Source organism: Octodon degus, unplaced genomic scaffold (assembly GCF_000260255.1).
Source record: "Octodon degus isolate 3935 unplaced genomic scaffold, OctDeg1.0 scaffold00005, whole genome shotgun sequence".
Taxonomy (NCBI): domain Eukaryota; kingdom Metazoa; phylum Chordata; class Mammalia; order Rodentia; family Octodontidae; genus Octodon; species Octodon degus.
Window position 1 is genome coordinate 21228984 of NW_004524581.1, and position 24153 is coordinate 21253136.

The following is a 24153-nucleotide window of genomic DNA, read 5'->3' on the forward strand; positions in this document are numbered from 1 at the left end:
AAAAAAAAAAAAAAAAGTAAAGATTAATGTTGGAAAGAATTTGTCTCTCTAACTAGAAAAGAAATATTTCCCTTTTTAAAAATAACATGAACACTTAAGCTGCCTTAATAACAGCAGCCTACTTAGCATATAATCTACCTCATAGAATTACATTAATAATTTATGTCTTACTCAATTCACTCCCTTTTAATGTGCCCAAGGATGATACAAATGCTTCCTTGTACAGATTCTGCCTCTGGCTTCTACGTGGAAAGATTTTATTTCTACAGGAGAGTAGTGGTCTGCATTTTGTTTCCACTGTGAAGTATCAGCATGAATTTTATTTCCTATGCTTACAGGACCAGAAAGAAAGAAGTGAGTCAGAAACCAACAGCTCTTGGTAAAGATCCCTTCTCAGCAGCAGCCCCTGATCAATACTGCATGGGAAGGGACGCTGGCAACGGTGTGCCCCTGTTGCAGTGCCCACGTGTGCATGTCCTTTCTGCAAATGCTGACGGGGACACGGCGCCTCCGGTTCTGGCCAGGAGACGCTAGTTGGGTTGCAAGGCAACCTGGTCCCTTCCTTACACAAACACAGACAGACAGCTTCATGCCACGCTATGCAGCAAGGATGCTAATTGGTGACGATTTCCAGACAGCAAAAAATTAACTTGTAGTTGATGCCCATTTGCTTAAGTTTCATTCGAGTTCAATTATTTGCTCTGAAAGGGAAATGTTTACTTTTGTACACATTTTGGTTTCAATCCCCAAAACCATTGCAAGAAATTAATCTTAACCACGGAACATCTGCTTTCAAACCCCAACTCAAGTCCATCATTTTAATGACATCAATTACAAGTATACTGTACTGGATTTTAAAAAAACAGCAACAACTCTATCAGAAATAGTGGCACACTGTTACCTCATGCATCATTAGAACCTGGCTCCTAGTCTTGATGAATTATTCAAAACCATGTTTCACACATTAATAGACACATCATTCCATGCTCAAAGTAACTTTTTAGTCACTAGAAGAGCTTGTTCATTTATGCATTTGTTTATTCTCTCCTAAATTTCCAGGTACAATGTACACGGTTGTCCACAAATACCTACGAAGGCCACCAATGTCAGGGAAAAGCAACTGCAAAACTGGATTAGAAGTAAAAACATAGGTTACTTTGCATTTTGGCATAGGTAACTACAGGACATTTTATTGATTCTAAATTCTTTCTCACCAGAAATAGAACCTTTCTCTATTTTTTTATCACTGTTCCTCTAGGTTTTCTTTGTCTTGTTTTTTATTTTAATTGTTTACTTGATGGGTGAATGTCACAGGAATGGCATGATACCTCCCTAGGGACATTTTCAAAGTTACTCAAGTTACATTGTCAATCTCTTTTTAAAAAGTAATATTACTTTGTTTAAGTATTACAAATTCATCCAGCAAACTGTGTGAGCAGCAGAGAAAACATACAAAATCCCCCACAAAACAAAAAGAGAAACGTAAGCCTGGTTCCATCCCAGTTGGGCTTCCTCCCACACGTTTCCTGCCATTAAGAGTGTCAGAGTCGCTGGCTGGGTGTGCTCGTGAACACGTGTAATCCCAGCACTGCGGGGAGGCTGAGACAGGAGGACGGTCAATGGGAGCTGAGCCCAGCCTAGCCAGTTCAGCAAGAACCAGTATTAAAAATTAAAAATGTAAAAAGCGGGAGAAATAACCCTGGATTCCATCTCTAGGATCTTTAAAAGAAAAGCTTTATTGTTTATGCTTAGAAAAGTGTACCCAAGGCCGGGGAGATAGCTGAGCAGCACAGCAGCTGCCTGGTACATGCAAAATCCTAAGTTTGATTCCCAGTGCAAAAAGAAAAAAAAAAAAGTTATACAGAAGAGTTCTCAGAGGAATGACAAGATTTGTTGACAGGTGACCTGGGACTCACTGTACAAGTGTTTCCTCTTCTTACTATACGCCTTTCACATTCTCATTCTCCACGATGCCAACAGTGTTTCCCGCGGCACATATCCCGCGGCACACAAGCTTCTGACTGCCATCACTGCTCCCTGCTCCCCACGTCTCCTCCTACTTGCATTTTCCTGCTTGCCCCACAAAATACCATCTCCAGACTTCGCCTACACCGGAACTCCAGACTCACGGTCTCAACAGTGCCACCTAATTGCCTAGTAATTACACTGCTGTCTCCTCAGAACCACATTTAATCCCTTCAAGGGAGAATTCTGTGTCTCATTTTCTAAACTGTAGGCAATTGGCATAGTTATCAGAGGATGTAGTCTTTTTGATATTAATAATGGAAAAAGCATAATGGATACAAACATAAAACAGGATACCAACACCTATAAACATATGAAGCCCTTGTAGAAAGAACCCAAGCAAAAATAAATGAAAGACAGTTGGGGTTGGGAAGAAGATGGTATGTGGGATTTTTAACTCAAGAAATCTGGATGGAAATGGGACAGGATAACATTACATACAAAAAGGGAAAGGGGGAATTAATCAGGAGCAGGGAAGGGAAGAGCTACACAGTCCAGGGTTTAGGTTACTGCCAGGCTTTAGAAACCAGGAAGACAGAGAATGCAGCAGCATCGTCCTGGGGACAAGTCTTTTCTGAGGGGTCGGAATAGGGACGTTGGGGTGCTGCTGCAGCAGACCCACCACCTCAAACCAGAAGCCTGAGCGACGCCGCAGCTCTCAGATTTTACGGCGTTAGGAGTTTCTCCAGCATAATTCTATTCTCTGGCCATACATGAGTGTTACTTAAAATGAGATCTATGATTAACTGGAAACTTCGTTAACAATCTGATTCTTATCGGCATCTGATGAGAATTGTTTATACTAGACAGGGCAAAACAACCAACAAGTTATTTTTTGTTGACTTCATGTACTACCTTGACAAAAGGGTCAGAAAGGAGGGAGGTCACACTGTACTTTCCCAGCAGCATATTTTTGGGCCTTGATTGGATGCATACTTTGTTTCTATAGTGGGTTCCTTAGCAACCCGACATCTTTTTTCCAATTTTTCAGTTATAGACATGAAACATGTACCATAGATAGTTTTGTCAAGAGTCGAAGATGGTGATAATACCCTGGATTGTCTACAAGTTCTGTCTGTTCTCATTTTTAGATTAATATCCCACAATGCAGCTCCTTCCTACTCTATCTGCTCCCACACTTTGGAGCCACCTGTCCTACCACCACCTCCACCAGAGCTTTGCCTCTAATCCTTTCCCTCAGCCACAGACCTCTCCATCTAAGTCCCACTGCCCTACTCTTTTCTCCTGTGTTGTTCTATGGGACAGACACACTACTTTATGGAAGTGGCTTCTTTTCTTCTACTTCAATTAACTTCCTTAACATTCAAAATCCAACACCAATGGTTGTTTTCATTTGCAAACATTCTGAATGAAAAATAATATTAAATTACACTTCTGGGTAGACTTCATCGCTGACAACAAAGCATCTGCTGTTTGCTAAGCAGGATGATTCTTTTTTTTTTCTTTTTTCAAATATTCTCATGAATGAATAATGTTATAGTTTTTATTTATTTGTTTGCTTTGTTCTGTGTAATACCAGGTATTGAACCCAGGGTTTATACATTGACCTACCTCCTCCGCCTTTTTTATGTTTTATTTTGAGACGAGATTTCTCCAACTTGGTAAGTAGCCCAGGCTGGGTTCTAACTTGGACTCCTCCTGCTTCAACCTCCTCAGAGTCCTGGGATGACAGGCATGTGCTCAGCTGGTTTTCATGATCTTCTAAGTCATGAGTCTCCCCTGTGCCATCTTTCATGTTTCTAGGACTCCAGAAATAGGAAATGGTTTTGTTTGACCTTGGGTCTTCCTGCTACCTGCCTGTCTCCTACAGAGAGGGGCAAGAGAGAAAAAGAACTTCTCCACCTACCGCTACGGGCACCCCCTTCCTTCAGCCTCTTCCTATCCCAGGAAGAAACCGGCAGCTCCACAGCAGCAGCAACAATCTTCCTACACATACTTTTCTCTATTCATTCCCATTGCCTTGTCCTTGATCAGAACACAAGTAAACAAGCACCACCAACACTTAACTCACAAAATTGATATAAACTAGTTTCTCTTCACCGGCACCTCGCTTTTGCAAGATAAATATCAATAAATAGATCTACATAGAAAAACTGGTTAATTTCCAGTTAGAGTAATCTGAAATTGTCTTGGTTCTGGAAACTTAGTGATGCTTCTGACGTTTGTCTTGAAGTTCTCAGCTGTAAATCTCAATTCTCAACTTTGATTTGAGTCATACCCATTTTTGAGTACAAAGTGGGCCACAGAGATGTGTGGCCCTGGCAAGTCCCTCCGTATCTCAAGCCTCCTTTGTCACCAGTGCAATGATGCCATCCCTGCCTGCTTCTCGGGGTGGTTGTGAAACTGTGACGTTAATACAGACTTTGTCTCCCACAAATGTGAGGGACACCATTGGCCCCAAGGCTGGCTATAGGGCGAGGCAAAGCATCCTGGCATGGGACACAGGAGGGTCACCCAAAGAGTGACACCAAGAGAAGGAAAACTTTCTAAAGGAGACCCATAAGACACCGTGGTGCCTGGTATATAGCACATTCTTATTTATGGAACACACCAAGCGTTTGGAAAGCACCCAAACGACAACAAAGACGAAAGGAAAAAGAGACAAAGCCAAACCAAGAGGTGCACGGATGGCTCACGGAAGCTACATTCTGAGGCATACGTGCAGACTAGGAAATGAAGCCAATGGGCGATGATATTTTTAGAGGAACAAGAAGAGATTTTTCAAACCAATTTTTATAAACTAATTTTCATAATTACCAGACAGAAGATTAATCACTCTCAGATGAAAAAAAAAATCACAGGCTAGCTCATTCTAATAATTAAAAAATAAAGTCAGTTTAGGAGATGAAAAATTGATAAAGTAAAAAGTATGTATGGATAGATATACATACACACAAATTTGCACTTACGAAAAGTATAGAAAGGAATTACATTAAAATATTAAACGGGGCTATTTTTGACACTGCATTTCAAGTTACTTTTACTTTCTTCTTTAGGCTTTGTCTGTTACTTTTCTCATTGCTGAGACAAATACCTTTTTCTGTCCCTTTTATCTTTTCCAGACTGCTGGGATTAGGGTGATGCCAATTCAACCAGTGGAGGATCCAGCAATCGTCCACCCTTAATCCCAGCACCCTTAATCTCAGTGTCACTCTACGAATCAATCACTAACTCTAGATTCAGCTACCTCTGAAAAAGCCCAATCTACAAGTACCTAGGGATTTGGAGTAGGGAGGGGGACATCTAGGCACAAACCATAACATGCTTCATGAATTTTCTGAAATTTTTACAAAATTTTATAGGTAGCAGTTAAATTAAGTGTTATTTAAAATGTCATTAGAAACAACACCAGAAGCAGTGAACATCAGAAATATGTCTTTCCTAGTAGTCCCGCAATTCTGTATTCCTCCAAAACATAACTCCTCCATCTAATCTAAATTATCAAGAATAAAAGTACTACTACTTCTCTACCAAGGCAGAGTGTTTACCTATGAAGCCATTAAAAACTAACCATAAAAAACAAATCCCACAGATTAGGTTACAGTATTCATTTCTTGGGACTAAGAATTTTTCTCAGAAGAAAAGGTGGCATAGTAAACATAAGCAGAGCCCAGCAGGTCCCAAAGGCATGCTGCTGATTGTCCCCTGAGACTCTACTCTGCTCCTTCCTCTCCCACCTTTGACCTTCATGCTTCACCAAGAGCAAAAACACACAAAATAGCCCCAAGTGATATCTGAGTGTCTAAGTTACTTCAGACCTGTCTTAACCTCCAACACATTCAAAGTCCTGTAAAATCTCCCCCCACAATATTCTAGCTGAGGCAAGAGTGCTGACCTGCAATCAGAAGAGCAGAGCTGGCTTTCCCACTGTGAAGGACTTGGGTCATCCAGTACAACCTCATGAGCCTCTATTCCCTCATTTTTAAGAAAGAAATCATTGGATATAAAGCAACAACCCCAGGGCCTCTGGAACTGATGAACACTCATGTTTACCCTCTTAAATGCCTCACTGAAAACACACTTGAAATTGGATAAATGTTTTAGTCAGTGTTAGAACCCATTCCTCAGATATCCTTAGGGACTCTTCCTCCCCAGTTTTTTAAAGAATTGGTGCCGAGAGACCAGGTGTGGTGGCCCATACCTGTAATCCCAGCACTGGGGAGGCTGAAACAGGAGGATCACTAGGAGTCCGAGCTCTGTAGTGACACCCTGTAGCAAATATATTTAAAAAAAAAAAAAAAAATGGTGCTGGGGCTGGAAAGCAGAGCTCCCCAAAGCTGGGCGGTGCTCTCTCAGGGAGCTGCACGGAGGCCCCATTGGTGTTAGGCAGAGAAGCAGCCCCTGCTCTGCTCAAGAAGTAGATCTGGTGACTGACAGAGCCAAAGAGACAGTCTCAAAGGTACATAAAGAGGGGACACAACACCTGGGGACAGGAGACCGAAAGCTTTATGAGATAACTTATAGTCACATGCTTGGCATAAACTTTTTAAGTCATCAGAAATACGCTAGGAAACATGCTCATATTTTCCTCATAAACTAAGCTCTCTGTGTCCACGTTTACTCAAAATAATCCTGTTTTGGCCTGTTTGCCAGTGCTGCTGGGGGCCCTTCCAGGCAAAGACTGTCCAAGTCCTTTTACTGTTCCTTACAGTCAAAGGGCCTGTGGCCCATCAGGCAAGGTACATGTCATGTATATGTTTGCCCAATCCCCACAGAAGTAAAAGACCTGTCTATGTTCTCAAAGCTGATTTTTATTCCTGAAGTCAACCTAATTTGACTACCAAGACCACCAAGAACAAAACACTACAAATATCAACATTAGAGTATTGCTAGCATACAATTAGTATCAAGGAAAAATGAAACATTTTTGGAAAAAGAATTTCACTGAATTTCTCCAAGTACTTTGTAAACCATGCAGAGTTCTTTGAATTGAAGATCCCACTATAGAAATAATAATATTCTTAAGCAGTTGTTTTAAAAATTACAAACCATAAAACTTCCAATAGCTTAGCGGAAATGTGGGGAAAAAAACGGGTGTCCACATTGCCCTGATGTGAAAACTATGACTATCAATCCCGAGAATGGGCCAGGAACAGAACACAACTATGGTTCAGCTTCAAGAGTTCTTTTCAGGCTGGCAAGATAGCTCAGCAGTCTAAAGCACCTGCTTAGGCAAGTTCAGGGACTTTGGTTTAATCTCTAGCACCACATGTCATGCCAGCCCTGCCCCTAGGGCAGGTTGAGCCAGTCAGAAGAAAAAAAAAAAAAAAAAAGTTATTTGCAATAGTAAAGAAAACAAAAAAACAAAACAAAAAAATTGCAATTTTTCTGATCTAGAAAGGAATGAAAGGAGACATTCATAAATTAACTAGAAACACCACCTATTCCTCCAAACACAAGGATTTCTCTGCTCCTCATAAAAGTTTTTATTTACAGCTCAGACTCACCCTGCCGGGTCCTTGGCATACAAATGCTCAGCAAAAGTGATAAGAAGTACAGGCACCTATCTAGATCATCCAATTTCCTTCCTCTGGTCAGTTTGTGCCACAAATCTCATGCTACAAAAACCTACATTTCATTTTTCAGTGTCAAGATTCTTTTTTTCTGATTCAGTTGCAAATTTTTATTTACTTATACTTCAGGTTCTGAGAAAAGAACGAAAAAGCAATGACTCCTCAGCCCAAGAGGGTTCTCCATTGGTGTGAGCGACTCTGGGAAGTCTATCCACTGTAAAAATAGATGCTGGGGGTTCAGAAAAGCAAATGTCTTGGGGGAGGGGTTGAGCGTTCATCTTCAAAGTGCCTTTCAGTTAGCTCACTTCCACTCACAGACTAGGAGGTGACAAGTTACAACCAGTTTCTCTTTCCCTTGAGTTCTAGATAGCCCTGGGGAAAGCAAAGAGGTGACCACCACCACCCCCCTCAGAGGGGATGTGATAAACTTCCTGTGTCACTCAGCCAACTCTACTTAACTTTACCTAAGCGCTGCTGCACCAGGACTCACAAAACAGAGAACCAATGTGTAGCATAGAGAAGAGACAGAGATGTGCAAATGCGTGCATTGTGCATTTCGGACAATCTCTGCTTTCTTAAGAATCCAAAATCTTCAGGTCCCAGCAACTCTCTTTGCTAAGTCTGATCTGTGCCACCAATACCAAGAATTCTGTAAACACCCAGGGATAGCCCACGCAGGGATCCCCCGAGATGTGGTCACAGCATGAAGTCTGCTCTGAGTCCCTGTCTAAATTACCCCTTCCATTCCCTTTGAGTCTTGGGACTGTCACAAAAGCCTTTGTCCTTGATTGCACTTCAGAAACTGTGTGGACATAGGTCCCAGCCTCTACAGCACCCTTGCAGCTCTCACTGTCCTTCTACCAGGGCTGCCCTTAGAGAAAGGAGGAGGCGTGCAAGTCTTCTAGTTAGTGGGCCCTGGGGAAGAACAGATAGCCAGTGTTATGGGTCTTTTGTTGCTTCAGATAAACCAATACCTAATCAGCTTCACAGGTTATTCTATAACTGCACCCAACTCGTAGCTCATCAAACAGATTGCAGAAATCACACAACATCTGCCCCGCCACTGTTCTATCAGAGTAGAGGAGAGGTTTAGCCGGTGACACAGGTGGGACCTGGGTTCTTTGCATAACGATTGACAACATGAGCAACCAAGCCTCTCCCTGCTGGTTTTCCTCCCGATTCACCACATCTTTGGCCTCTTGAGCAGGAGGGGTGGGGCATGAATATATTTCAAGTTGCCTCAAGTAGTTATAGCTTTTAAGAATTCTTAGAAGGGGTGTTGAAAATAAATGATCTGAGAGTGAGGGGCGGGAGGGACCCAAATATGCAAATCACAGAAAGACTAAAGAAAGAATCAACCCAAGGCTCCAAGGCCACTAAGAAAATGTCACCACCAAAGAAGAAAGGAGGGCAGGGAGAGGAAGTGGCTGTGCCTTCTGAGCCAGCCAGAGTCTGCGGGTGCCTCTCCAAGGATGACACTTTGGAAAGGTAAAGCTGAGTGGCTCAAGGGCCTAAATGTGCTTAATGATCCACACCGCCCAAGTTATTCTGGGAGGAAAGAAAACATGTTTTCTGAGTACTTTTCCTTCCCCAGGCTTTGCACCACACCCACTGAACCTGCTTTCCAGTTGTGTCACCTGTTAGTGCAAAGTCTTTTTCTTTGGTCTCTTTGATTATTTTCTTCCTTTAGAGAAAACTGTATCCACTTAGTTCAAGCCAGAGAATTCATCTGAGAACTGTGTGTGTGCTGCGTGGTTGGCTTTTCAGTGAGCCATCATGAGGAGGGAAGGCGAACACCTGTGGAAATGCTAATTTATTATTACAAAAATACCTCTGCAATGCATTTAATGTGTATAAGAGTGGATTAAGGAATAGACCTCAAAAAATAAAAGCTGTGGTACTCTGCTTCTCTGAGAAAGGTTAACCAGCAAGCAAGACTATGCTTCCCACAGTCCTAGCTTTTGCGTGCGTGAAGCTTTCCATTTTCAGAAATAAATCCTGTTTGCTTTCTCTCTCCTTCCTCCTGGGTGACAATGAATTCCCTGAGGCTAATTTTTGGGTCGCATCCTCAAGCTCCGGGTTGCACAAATGCCACCTCAGAGTGTTTTTCAATTCTCCCGAAGAATCCATTTTCTACAGCCCTAACAAGTCCAAGAAACCTGGAGTTTTCTAACAATAAAGCCTTCTCCATCCTTGCTCTGAAATTCTTCATACTTTATCAATTCTGCTTACCAACAGCAACTTTCGATTGCACAGCAAATCTGTTCCTCTTTTCGGTGGTATTTTTCCCAATTAAAGATTGTAATGGCCATTGAAGCAAGACAAATTACCCTCATCATTTATGTCTCAAACCTCTGTGATTCTGAGCTTCAGAATTATAATGGGAAACAGAAATCATGTCTTTGATTTTCAAAGGAGAAAGGTAGCTCTTTGCTATGCTTGTGATGAGCACGCAGAAAATTGCTAAGATGGAAGGGATTTGAAAAGCCCGCCTTTATTCAAGCCCTCAGCCTTCCATAACCTATCTTGCTTCTTGACTATTATCAAGAAGTTCTTCTTTAAATCTAACCTAAATCCATCACGTTGCTTCTTTCTCTGATTTCGCCAGAAACAAAACAGCTGGACACCATACATGGCTTAATAACGCTCATAATTTCAAAGTCTGTTATTAAGTCATCTTTCAGTCTCCTCTTCTTGAAGCCAAATAATCTCAAGTCTTTCAACTTATACTTACAGGTTCAATTTTACAATCCTTTAATCATCGTCAATGCTCTTTGCTAAACATTCTGAAGGATTCCACGTCGCTCTTATGTTTGGAAATTCAGCTCACCTTTAGAATTGCTTTTCATTGTCCATAAAAGCCCAAGATTTTAGTGCATTACACACAAATCCTAAGCGAATCTACTTGAGTAGGTAACTCACAGCTTTGGTTGGCTTAGTTTTAGGACAAGCCCACACCTATGGCTCCTTCTCTAAGAAAAACATATTCTTGGGCCAGCCAAATAGCTCGGCGAATTAATGAGCCTGCAAGCAGGCGCAGGGGCCAGGGGTTTGATCCCTGTACCTACCATGCTGGCTCTGTCCCCAGGGCATGCTGAGATGGCAACTGAGACTGGGTGTGGTGGCACATGCCTGTAATCCCAGCTCTTGGGAGGCTGTAAACAGGTGGATCACTATGAATCCAATCTAGTAGTGAGACCCTGAACACCCTGTAGACCCTTCCCTAAATACAAAAAAAGCCCATTCTTCAGAGCCCAGGATTCATACTGAGGCCAGCTGCATTGAGCCACCCCTCCCCTACTCCAGTTTACACTCCTCACTAACCTCTTCAAGGTCCTCTTCAATCTGCCTGACTTACTAGTTTGGGTCTTGGGATGTTCCATTATAAAAATTACCTCCCAGCTAAACTGACCAGATTCACTTCTTCAAACTGAGTCATTTACCAAAAATGGCCTCAAATGTGACATCCTTTGCAGATAACATCTGTAAGCATCCTGTCCTCAAAGCCTTAGCTCCAAGAGGGATCTGAAGCACCTGTAAGAATGACAGGAGGTTTGAGGGCTATGGGGATGGACAAGGAGAATCTTAGCTATTTCCCCAAAGACATGTGTCACACCAGCTTCAAATAGGGTTATCAAACAGGCAACTTTGGGGCTGTGTTTCTAGTCTACCCTGTTTGCAAACTTTTCCTGGTTTTGCAAGTATTTAGGCACTGAATAAGTCCTCTCTTCTATCGAGACTGGATGTTAGATTCTCATACTGATTATATCAGGCCTTTGCACACCATGTGCAGTTTTGCCCTTTCGTCTCCTTCTGACTTGACTGCCAAGCTTGCTTCTCACTCCAAGGTCTGTGCCTGATGTTATCTCCTCAGAAAGGCCTTCCCTGGACCATTCTAGAACCTTCTCTTTTCTGTCCCCTGCAACCCCATTATTCTTTATTATGACACCAGTCCCTTTAATAGAACTTATCACAACTTGCAATTAGATGCATTTTGTACATAAACGTCTGCTTAATCCTCTCTTGCTGCCTTCCCTGTGGAACGCAGGCTCTTCAAAGGCACAGACCTTGCTTTGTATGCCTGGCACCTGGCAAATAGTAAGCTCAAGGTCCAAAACAGTTTTTTGAACAAATTCACATTCCCACTGCTGGAAATATTTACGTTTTGAAATGCATCTCCAAGGGACACAAAAGTGCTCTGACAGCTATGATAAAGGCCTGGTGTCTTAGCAGTGGGGCAAGGTAGGGGAAAGGAGATCTCTCTCTGATCCATGAAATCTCACATCCCAGCCAGGACCCAGTCTTCCCACTACAGAGCCTGCTATTTTTTTTTTTTTTTTTTTTTTTAGCTAGGGATTGAACTCAGGCCCCAGTGCTTGCCAGGCAAGCAGTTATTCCTCTGAGCCATCTCCCTGGCCCCAGGGAGAAATCCACCACCAGGTCTTCATCATTTTCTCCTCCTATACCCCCAACAGTTCCCTGTCCTTACAGCTGCCAGGAAGTCCGCAGCATGCCACTATCTTGCTGGTGCTGTTTCCTTGTGGCTTCCACCACCCTCAAAAAACTCCTAGCACTGCCACAGGAAGATGCAGGAAGGACACGGCATGGCAAGAGTACTCTTGCAAGGTACTGTTAGAGACGAGCTATTTTTCTAATTTTTGTTTTCTGAATTTTTTTTGGCCACCCATGTAACTTGTCTACATTTTTTATTTGTGTAATCTTTTTAAGTTAACTTTTTCCCCCCAAGAACTAACTGTATTGTATTTTTATTCAGAGTGAAATTCTAGTGAGGGTTAACTTCTACAGTTTGTGAGTTTCATCTCACGAAATTCAGTGTTTCCAGCTGTTGGTTAAACTTTCATCTTAATGAATTCAATGCTCACTCAGCAAACATTTATAGCTACGCACCCATGCTTGCTGTGAGCCAAGCCTTCTATCTTGGACTCGTTTACCATTTAGTGAGGCTACTGCATCACTACCACAAGACACTTCTCACATAACACTATCCCTTGATACCATGCGGGAGAGATCTCCACACCAGAAGCCTCTGCAGCTTTAATGATGAAGGTATCAGGGAACTTTAGGAGTAAGGAATGCAACTGCAGGAGACCTAGAGCCCCTGCCCATCTCTATAATGTCTCTGCCGACCTGTGGAGCGACACATGGCAAATGAGTTTTTAAGCCCGTGTGCTTCAATTTACCTACCTCGTAAGTGCACAATGCTTGTTTGGAATTCCTTGGCAGAAAGGCACTATGTAATTACAATTTGGTATTGAAGGTGCTCTTCTGAGTGCCAAATCCTTTATGATCATTCCTTAGCAGTTACTCTCAGCTACTCTGTGAAGCTATCTTCATGTCTATTTCCATTTAAATGATGGGGAAACCCAGCTGGAGAGGAGTTAAGTGATTAGCTTAAGGTCATGAAGATGGCACCGAGGTCTCATAAAAGACTTTCCAAGACTGTCTTAACCACCTATACCCTCAATACAAACCACCTTGAAAGATGAATGTCTCGCCATACCACTCTGCCAAGGCCTTCCAGGTACAACATACTATCACTTGTCCTCACAGGATGGCGTGAATGGTGAGAAGATGAAAGAGAAACCAAAGCTCTAGAGTTAGTAACCCAGACTTCCCACTCATCCTGCTTTTCAGTGTATGTATCCACAGTTCTACTCGCTTCCTGTAGAACCACCAGCATTTAGCAGCTTCAGAATCTCCTTGCAAGGCCCGTGTTTTTCTGCTGATAATTCCCAAGGCCAATCCAAGGAGATGAAGAGACTAGCTTTAATCATCCTAAGAATCCCACAACACAACAAAAATAGACACAAGCATTTGCACCTAGGTTGCAGATCATGAAAATTAACTGTAGGAAGGGAAAAGAGAAGGAAGAGGAGGAGGAGGAGGAGGAAGAGGAGGAGGAGGAGGAAGAGGAAGAGGAAGAGGAAGAGGAGGAGGAGGATGGAGAAGAAGAGCATGCACAGTGCAGACAGTGCATTTTCAATCTGAGGGCTGATGGAAAGGCAGAAAAGACCAGCAAACTCTAGTGTCAACTGACCTCCTCCCCACCTGCCACTCTGGCTCAACTCTAATGAGAGGGGCAGTGCCAGGCTAGGTCATACAGCACCTGCCCAGAGACAGTTCTACTCTAGATTTCAGTATCTGGGCTCTCTTAAACCATGTCCCTCTGTTCCACATGTTTATTTTCTTACCTCTGCTGCCTTTGGTTCCTTTAGCATATAAAACAGGAAGCATCTTTGGTTCTGAGTCATACACCTCACTAAAACGACAGACCAACGTCGAAGGACTGCTGCTCAGGATCATTAATGAGACGACCTCTGAGGATCAAATACAGTGCTAGAGTTCTTCAGTGAAAATTTAGGTAGAATGTTCTGCAACAACTGCAGGCCTCCCTGAGGCAAAGCTGTGAAGTGGGGTTTTTAACTTTTCCTTCCTTTCTTTCCCCTCCCGCCTTCTTCCCACTCACTGGTCATAGATTCTCTGTGCTCCCTCTGGGGCCAGGCACTAAGGTCAATCCATTTTCCTTCTTCCTCATCTTCCACAACTACCTGTCTGCCTTTGTTCCATGCCCGTCAGTGCTACTCCAGGTAACCTAACAAAAAAGACCTAAACAAAAGTCCTTGTGTCGCACAATGGCTAGCCGTACAGTGTTCAGATTCCGGGAAGCAAATGCCCACAAATTACAACACTTGCAGGAGAAAGGCCAAACGTTCACCACAAACAGGGTCTCACAGAAGCAACCACCCCAGGACCTGTGTCAAGAAAAATGAAACTGAGCCCCAGAGAAACGAGGTAAGAGAAGAAACGGCCAGCCAACAAATCAGTAAACATAATGAGTAAATGTAAAATAAGCCAGAAGTTTAAAGCATATGATAATGACTAATCATGAAATATACAAGGAAGATAAATTAAAACATCACACACCAGGAGAAAGAGGGTGACTACAGTTTAAAGTAACATTCTCATAGGAGCAGACATCATGGCTGACTCCATTATGATAAGTACGCATGTTAAAATGGCAAAGAAATTAAGCGATGATCTTAAAACTAGTAGGAGAGGAAAGCTATCACACATCTAAAATAAAACTTGATAAGGAATAGTCTACCAAAAAGGAAATTTTGCAAAAGAAGGAAATACAGAACTTAGAAATCCCTAGCTCACCTTCAAACTGTAAAACCCTGCATTTTTTATTAGGAGACCAGGCCTGGAAAGCTCTGGAACCACACTGCTTCAGACAGCTGACTCACAGCAAAACGGATGTCTGAAGCTGGCAACCGTTGTCATCACCGGCAGCAAAGACCCAGCACACTGTACCCCGATGGTTACTTTCTACTACCCAGGTCTTCACTGATCTCTCTACTCTCCCTTTGGCTCCTAAAACCTGCTTCCACAAAAAGGCTCTACATCACTTATTGTCACCTTAGTGGAAAACAAGTCTGAGCTCCATCTGCGAGAGGTGCTTGGTTGAAGCCTTCGTGCTCAGTTCCAGAGCAGGGCTTTCGCCTACCAGCAAACAGACTCTGCGCACCATGCACAGCACTGGGGAAACTTCCAGGCACACAGACCTCAGGACCACATCACAAACGCAGTGTCTTTTATAAGAGGTGCATGTGGTCCTGAATCAGCATTGTAGACCTAAATGTTTCTCTGCTCTCTCTTAATTTCTAAAAGTTACTTGAAAAACAAGAAAAAATATTTTCCATACTTGCCTAAATTAAAATTATTCAATTCTCCATGAAGAGCCCAGAACATGCTTTATTTGGTGTCATTAATTATTTTTTCTTTTTTTTAATTAATTATTTTTTCTTATAAAATCCAAAGGTAGGGAAAATGATAAATATGAAAAGCACTCTGGTGAATTTTTTCCTTTATTTTTACGTATGACCTATTTCCCTACTGTCCAGTTCTCCTTTCTTTAAAAGCACAAATATATAGCACAAATAAAATAGAAGTAAAAGAATATTTCAGTAATCCATCACAAGTTATCTCTCTTAAGAAGGAAAAGTCACGTTTATAAACAAAGATTAAAAGACAAGACAGACAAGCCTCTTTCTCAAAATCTCTCCCAAGTCCCTAACACTGTTTTAAGCATGAATAATTTTTAACCTGCACCAAGACATAAACTGCCAGCACATGTGGCTCGGGCACGTGTGTGTTTTTAGAACACACATCACTTGAAAACCCGCCATGCTATATTTAGTTAGAAGTAAATACATCCACAGCAGCACACGCATGTGGAAAATGTGCTCTCATGGTGGAAGTCCCGGCTCCTTGTGAACACAGGCCCTATCCGATGAGAAAGCACATTCGGAACTGGGAGGCCCGGGGAGGGTGCAGAGGAGGGACACAAGCATGTCTTAACGGCTGTGATAATTTGCCATGAAAGGACGTTAAGGCCATAGCTCCCTGCTGCAGCATGCCATGCGCTGCTGAATTAAATTACTGCCATGCCGGCTGCTCGCGGAGGAATGTGTAAACAGGCCATATATTCTTGCATCAGTTCCACAGAATATTGCACAACACAGAATGCCTCTCCATGTGTCATTTCCTTCTTGGCCACATTCCCAGCTCCTGACAGTCAGTCAAAAAAAAAAAAAAAAAAAAAAGGAGGCGGTGGGGGAGAGGCTGAAAGAGATTTAAAAGTACTCGTCTCACGAACACGCTCCCCAGCCACCACACAGAACCTCCTCCTGGGCTTCTGACTGCCCTTTCTCTGTTATCCCAGAAAAACAGGGAAAAGGGGAACTGTGGGTGTTTTAGCTGCTACTATGAAGTCAAAGATTTTCTCCAGTGTGTTAAGACTAGAGAGCGCATGATTTATATCTACGGCCAGGAAACTGCTGCTCGTGTCTGCTATCTTGTTTCCACCAAAGCATGGCACTTGCCCAAACTTCTACTTCCTGGGCACTTCAGAGATGGGGAAGGATTCAGGAAAAATACGGAGAAGTCAGGGGAAAGTTGAGAAGCACAGGACTTCACTGCTAATGCTTTACACAAAGGACTAAAATCCAGGCCTGGGGCATCAGAGCATGGCACAAGGCCCAGCAAGGCTTTCTCAAGTTCTCTTCATACACAGCAGGAATGCAAATGCAAGAACCGTATTGAGAGCTAACACACAACATCAATAATTCTCCGTTGTCCCTGTGCCTGACACATCTTGCGGGTCCCCCATGTTCTTGTACGTGTGGGCAACTGCTAAGGCAGAAGTTGCCACTGGTAAACAAGCAGAGTTCAGCCAGCCAGCGCAAATGCCCGCTCTTTTACGGAGCCAGGGTGAAAAGGCACGGAGGTTAGCTGCCCTGACATCATCAGGAACAAGGAAGAGAAAATGCCAAACCCTCTCTCTCTCTCCACCTGTCACACAGTGGGAGAAGTCTCAGAATTACATGGAACAGCAGGAGAAATAAAGAAAAAGGTACTCTGAGCACCCCACCTGAACCGTGAAGTCTGCTACCTCCCATTTGTTTAAGTAAAACACCTGCAAGAGGACAGGCCTTAATATGGAGAAAAGTGCAGGGAGTAGTGGTTCAGGCCTGTAATTTCAGCACTCAGGAGGCTGAAGCAGAAGGATCAGGACTGCTGTGAGTTCAAGCCCTGCCTGGATTACACAGCAAGTTCAAAGCCAACCTGAAGTACACAGTGGCACCCTGTCTGGAGAGACTATGGAAAAATCAGACAGGCATGGTGATGTACACCTGTAATCCCAGTACTCAGGAGGCTGAAGCAGGAAGATCACCATGAGTTCAAGGCTAGCCAAAAGATAGTGAGAACTTGTCTCAAAAATTAAAAACCAACCGAAGGAAAGAATATCAAAAAACAAAACTTGTAGAGAGCTAGACATTTGTTGATGAATTGGTGTAAACAAGCAGACAGGAGAAAAAAAGAATTTAAATATAAGACGTAAGCCTTATATTTAAGGCTTACCATAAGGGTATATGTTTACTCTTATGGGGTAAACACAGGTCTAGAGCCCCAAATGGTCCCTGTCCTCTCAAGACACTCCCCTACCTCCAGCCCTTCCATGCCTGCAGGAGAGGTGCCACATCCAGAGGAGATAGCCTCTCTATCTCCCCCAGTTCTGGAGGGGGACAGGTCTTGGAGGGTGCCAGTACCCTCTCAGGAAGTGTAGCTGACAGCTTCAGTGTCTCTTTGAGAATAACTGGGGTCAACGTCCTTAATTCTTAGAAACCTACTCTCATACATCCTCTGTAAGACTGAGGATGTCTGCAGGTGTGCTGGCCAAGCATTCTCAAAACCATATGATATAAAGTACAAAACCTAGCTGAGTACAAGCCTGTAATCTCAGCACCCAGACGTGCTGAGGCAGAAAGAGCCCAAGTGGGAACCCAGCCCAGGCAACTTGGAAACAGTGAGACCCTGTCTCAAAAACTAAAAGGGATGGGGTTGTAGCTCAGTGCAGAGGCCTGGGGTTCAGTGACTGGTGCCTCTTCACCAAACAAGAAAAGAGGGGATAGAAAGTCTTCAAAAGTGTCCATTTGAAGATTCGGATAATTCTGCCACAGCCTTCTGGTGGCATACACGAGGATCACACCTCTTTTGGTTCAAACACTTAACACTCTTCTCTCACATTAGCATTGATCGGCCTCAGCCTCACGCTGACCTGCTGATACCAAGTACCACGAGGTAATGCCCACCCTAATTCATCTGATAGTTGCAGATTTGTTCAATTCAGAATGAGGCTGCCATAACTGAAACCCAAACCCACTTTGCAGAACTTTACAAGTTGCGGATTTAAAAGGTCAGAGGGACTTTCAGAAGTTGGTACCTTGAAAAACGTAATCCTTCTGTTGCCACGATGATGCTTGCCAGCTAAGCCTTTGTGGAAAGAGTGAGTCAAGGGGTCTCTTGGACCACTCCCCCAACTCACACCTTAGCACGGTTGCTCCCTCTGAATCCAGTCTGTGCCAGCTCTGAGCCCAGGCCTTCAAAACTCAGCAGCTACCATCTTTGTGTCTGAAGGAGGCCTGAAATGCCACGTGAGAAGCCAGATGGCCCTACAGAGTCCCAGAGAGCCCACGTGAAGAGACCTCATGGAGAGGAGGAGGTTCTGGGACTCCACAAAGCAGGGCTGGGAGGCAGCTAGCCCTCTGTCCACTCTCTAGGCCACCTCACCAAGCCACAATGATTGACAGCCACACAACAGCCACATATGACTGCAGCCACACAACAGCCCCCAAACACGACCAGCAGCAAAACCACCCAAGGGAACCCCACGGCGCTGTGAGGAACAGAAAGTGGTTATCCAAACATAAGCTGTTATGCTTCGCAGTCTTTACTGGTTAGCGACAGATAACTGAGAGTGCAGCAAGGGAAGGAGGGGGATTCTGACCGTAAAGCGATTTACTTCCCCCATTGTGCACAGAGCCAACATGCCATCAGCCCTCTCCATCAACTCAGAACCATCCTACAGAATATGACAATGCTAAGCAAGTTTTCTCCTCCCACAGAAATTCTTTACATCAGGTGAGGGTTGGAACCAAGGGCACCCAGGAAACAGAAGACGCTAACAGGCTCTGATGTCTAAGAGGGGAAAGAACCCGAATGCATCACCCCTGCAGCCACCGCTGCACCGGCTTCTGCTGGCCGACAGATGCGGCTGACTTGCCAACAGAAGGTCAAGACGCCGCGCCTGCATACAAGACTTACAAATTTGGGATCTCAGGCATGATGTCATGTCTTAAAATGATAAGCTGGCAAAGGAAATACATGGCACACTGCAAGGATGCGCCCCATTTCCATGTTTACGCTCCTTGAGATGAAGGTTCTAATAAGTCATTGGCGATGTTCCTTTAAAGGGAAGTTTTATAACTGAGATGAATCACGACTGCAAAAGATCAAAGTGAAAAAACATCGATGATGCCACGGGGTGCTTTTTAATCTTGTAATGAGTGATGATCATGTGCTCTTATGAAGTTCGTCCAACTGCCAACGCCAGATGTGTATATTAAGAAAAGAAGTTGTTTGTGATGTGACAGCACTGACTCAGCTGCCAAAGACAGAAAACACAGGAGAACAAAACCTTTTGGGTTTTTGAGAGCAAAGCAAGTCAGGGCAGATGGTTGACATCAGGGCCTCGAGTGGGGCACTACAGTCATAGCATCCTGTCTTGGGTTTGCTGTACACAAACAGTATTAATCAGAAGATCTGCACAGCTCTCCCCAAGCAACATATCTGTAGCTCAAGGCATAAGTTATAGCACTTATTAGTGCCACTTACTATAGAGCAAAACTCAGCAAAGCTATCTTCAGGGGCAAAAATAATACACTAGAGAACAAACTCTAGATGCTATCGGTTTCCTGGAAGTATATACTACAAGCAAAATGCTACAGCTAATTTCTGACAACGAAGAAAATTAAAGCAATCAAAGCTAACATTTAATGAGTGCTCACTACACGCCAGTCAACCACACTAGACATTTTACATACACTGCCCATTTAATACTTTTGCACCAACTGATAAGGAAGATGCTATTTTTATTAGTTTTTCATTTAAAGATGAGCAAACCAAGACAGAGAGAAGTTAAGGAACTTGTCTGCCTCCATACAGCTAATAAAAGGTACAGCTGGGGGCCAGGGAGATGGTTCAGTAGAATAAGCACTTCCCTGACAAGCGCAAGGGCCTGAGTTCAATCCCTGGTTCTGCCAAAAAAAAAAAAAGTACAGCTGGGATTTTAATTCAAGCAGTCTGACATAAAGACCCAAATAATTAACCTAGAACCTGTACCAAACAACTGAGCTACCAGAGCAGCCTTTTCAATACCTACTCAGATCTTTAGAGGAAGAAGAAAAATCCCAACTATAAACAGGAACCAATAATACAAAATCCTGAACTCCTTCAAACCACCACAGTGATAAACAGCAATGCAGCAGAACAAATAACCACTAAGTAAAGGAGTATTATTTTTAGGGAGACAGGCTAAAGCAACCATATTAATCATCTTTGTCTTCTTCCTTTAAGAAAGCCTTTCATTAATGCTTTCCTCTGGTAAAGGTTGATAAAAGTAAGCCATTTTAAAATTAGAAGCAAAGGTTGACAAGCTACAATTTGTGGACCACATCCGGCCCACCACCTGTTTTTGTGAATAAAGTTTTATTGGAATGTAGCCATGACATTTTGTTTATATATTGGCTTAGACTGCTTTTGCACGAAAGTGGTGGATTTGAACACTTGGAACAGGTGGCCAGGAACAAGGCGGAAGAAAATAATCCAGGACGAGAGTCCAGGTTGTAGGATTAAGCTGTTACTGGCACCCGACGCATCCTTCTGTCTAGGTAAGACACTGCATGATGTCAGGAAACCGGTATCACATCTTCACAGAGATTTTCAGTTTAGAAATGTCACTCGGGCTAGACTGAGACAGGTGGCCTTCCACTCACCAGTTTGTATCTGCTTCAAGCACCCCCAGCACCACCCAAAGCCTGACCTTATCACACGTTAAACGCCTCTTCTGCCAAAAGTCTCTGCAAAGAGGTGATGCTGTCACATGTGACTCAAAAGTGGCTCTCCCAAAGCTACACCTCCGTTATTCCTTTCAGAGTAGGGCCATGCCACCCTTCCCTGCTTCCTCTGCAAATCATCAACTTTAGAGCCACAATTCCAAGTCTCTCTCTCTCTCTCTCTCTCTCTCTCTCTCTCTCTCTCTCACACACACACACACACACACACACACACACACACACACTAATGGCTTTTCTAAGTACTAAAGAAAGCAGCTCAGATGGGCAGGAAACTTCTTGAAAAGGCAGCAAGTCGTGGTGCGAAATGGCAGAAGACTACTATCGTGCTTTACGCATTATTAAATGTCAGCCCATCTTCTCAGGAACTCAGAAGCTCGGTAGTAAAAGGTCAGGAGATGCTTCCAATCATGAAGCAACAGCCCTTGTTTCTGGGGACAGAAAAGGCACACAGATCTCAAACCAGATGAGACAGCCTGCTCCGTCCTGTTCACCTGCCCGGCGTAACCATGGCCCTTAGGTCTGAAAACCTGAGGCTTCACACAACAGTGTCCCAAGGCACCAATCCAGATAGTTCCCAACTAGTAGCCAGGGCCAGCAAGGGCCCAGCATTATGAGACTAGAAGAAGGCCACACACACGAAAGAAGAAGAAAACAAAAACCTTGCAAACTTGCTTTCAAGACTGGGAACGTCCCCAGTCCAGGGAGGCAGTCAGCCTTTGTCAGAAGAGACAGGAGCAAAAGGGACAAGAGGCACTAGGGCTCCCACTGCTAAAAGATACACTACTCAGAGAGAGCAAAACCTTAGCTGCCTTTTTCTCTCATTTTAGGGGGCAAAAAGCTAGGCCTAGCTAGGCAGGTGCAGTGGCACAGAACAAAAAGCTTCTGCCAGGAGTTATTTCCACCACCAACCAGATTAAACTCCCTGAACGCAATGGCTAGGACCCGCAGTGTGTCTACACAGGCAAAGCAGAGGTCTACGTGGTATTTCCACTTGCAACGAAATTGTTAATGTTTCAAATTTCATATATCAAATACATTTTTTAAAAAAAATTGGTACCAGGAATTGAACTCACAACCTCACACTTGTCAGGCAGGCACTGTGCTACTGAGTTATATCCACAGCCCTTTCTTAATTTCTTTTTTTTCAAATACTTTTTAATCTCTAAATATATTTAAATACTGTTATGCCAAGTTTGTTCAAATTGGTTTGGGCAGTAGGGACAGGGACAATTCAACCAGTTTCAATTTAATTTAGGAAGAAAATACATACTAGCTCCATCAGATTATGCGTAGTCCCTTAAACTAATTGCTGGCTCAACCTTCTGAACGTCTACACAATCAAACAAACCATGGTGGATTTAAACTCAGTTTGGCTGTATCTGTTAAAAGAAACTATCTATAACAATTACTCGAACATGACCAAACAACAGTGTTGTAACAATCAAGCAAGTTATCATTTGCAAATAAATTCTTTGTAATTAAGCAGTGTGCTCTTTATAAAGGGAATTGAGTGGGCGAGCTAAAAAGCTAAAACACAGTCTTAGGCCATGGGAAACATACGCGAGTGCTTTTTGAGTAAGCTGGAGATTTTTAGGTTTACTGTTTCCTCAGCTCTCGTGGGTCTCTTCTACCCTGTCCATATTACGTGCAGTGGATGAACAGAATTTCTTAGCCGGTCATCCCAGTGAGTGCATAATTCACTCATTTCCAAAGTGATAAAGGTCTTAGTAATTGTGTGGCAAAGGTTAAAACTGCAATTTTATTTTATGTTCACTGTGAGGTTCTCCTGGTCCCTCTCTAAAAGTTCATGCAGTTAACAAACTTTGCAAACACAGGTTACACAGAGGTAACACTGATTCATTTGGAATAAAGTCCTCTTTAGGGGCTCCACAAACTCTTATTACCATTTGCATTAGAAAGGCAAGTACTTACTTCTGGGTTCCCGGGGTCCGTCCACTGTAACTTTAATAGCTCTGTGATAGGTGGCTACTTGGGGAGGATTTGTGAAGACTGTTATGGTCAAGGTGAAACTCTTGCCTGCAGAGGTGAGAGGGGAAAGTACAAAGTGAATAGAAAAGACAGTGTTGGTAAGTGCACTGCAGCACAGGGTCCACGTTTGCTGTAGGCATCTCTGAGCAGGCCACAAAAGCCAAGAATGAGGAGCTCTTACTCTAAACTGGAAACCCCATTCAGTGCTGAGATCATGATCTTCATTGCACTACTGTAAGAAAAGGCTCTAGTTCCAAGAAAGCTCCGCAGCAGCAGCAGCAGCAGCAGCAGCAGCAGCAGCAGCAGCAGCAGCAGCAGCAGCAGCAGCAGCAGCAGAAGCAGCTGTCATGAAGACAAGAACCCTGGTTCGCTTGTGGAAGAGCCTCTTCCTTTCAGTTCTCTCTCCAGCATCAGGAGAAAACGTCCAAGCACATCCAAGCACAGACCATTTTAGAAGTCTTTATTTAGGATTATTAGGTCATGACCCCAAGAGAGAACAATAGTAAATCATTGTTGATTCTGTTATTTACTTCACATGGCTTTAGCATTTTCATTGGCTGAAACTACAATGGGAAGATGAAAGAGGGAAGTTCTTATGGGAATCATTTTAACAGCAGCTAGTGTCTCCTGTCCTGGCCGTAATGTGCCTGTGGTATGATGATTTCATCATTACTGGAACCAAGTTTCTCTCCTGCCTGCTCACCCCTCCCCTAACATACATCTCTGCTGTGAAATCCTGAAGGAGCTCACTCCCTGGCAGGGACTTAGCTTTTGCAGAAAGTACATGACACCTCCTCGTGTAAACACAGATCTTTACTTTGCTTCGTTGAATTATTACATCTGATGCTTCAAATCAATGAGCTACATGCAGTGAACTGGTGGGGGGAGGCAGGAAAAAGCTGGTAGCCGATCTGGATGCTGGGTGCCTCCAGGAGCCAGCAGGCTCTCTTACACAGACTCACTGACAGTTGTAATCAGTTAGATTTGCAACAGTTAGTCACGTCAGATAGTCAAAACTGCAAACTGTTACAAGACAGGAAAAAGTGGGCGTGAAACGGTGACTCGATAAAACATTCAGCAATCTGGGGCCAGAGTATTCATTTAGT

At 43.4% G+C, this 24153-nt stretch overlaps 1 protein-coding gene across 4 annotated transcripts in view; it reads right to left on the reverse strand.

Moving 5' to 3' along the window:
* Nucleotides 1–24153, reverse strand: part of Runx2 (runt related transcription factor 2) — a 128420-nt gene that overhangs the window by 91153 nt on the left and 13114 nt on the right. For all 4 annotated transcript variants that reach the window (XM_012515909.2, XM_023719386.1, XM_012515913.2 and 1 more), the window contains exon 3: nt 22991–23095. In XM_012515909.2, the coding sequence (XP_012371363.1) occupies nt 22991–23095 (105 nt within the window). The remainder of the gene's footprint in view (nt 1–22990; nt 23096–24153) is intronic.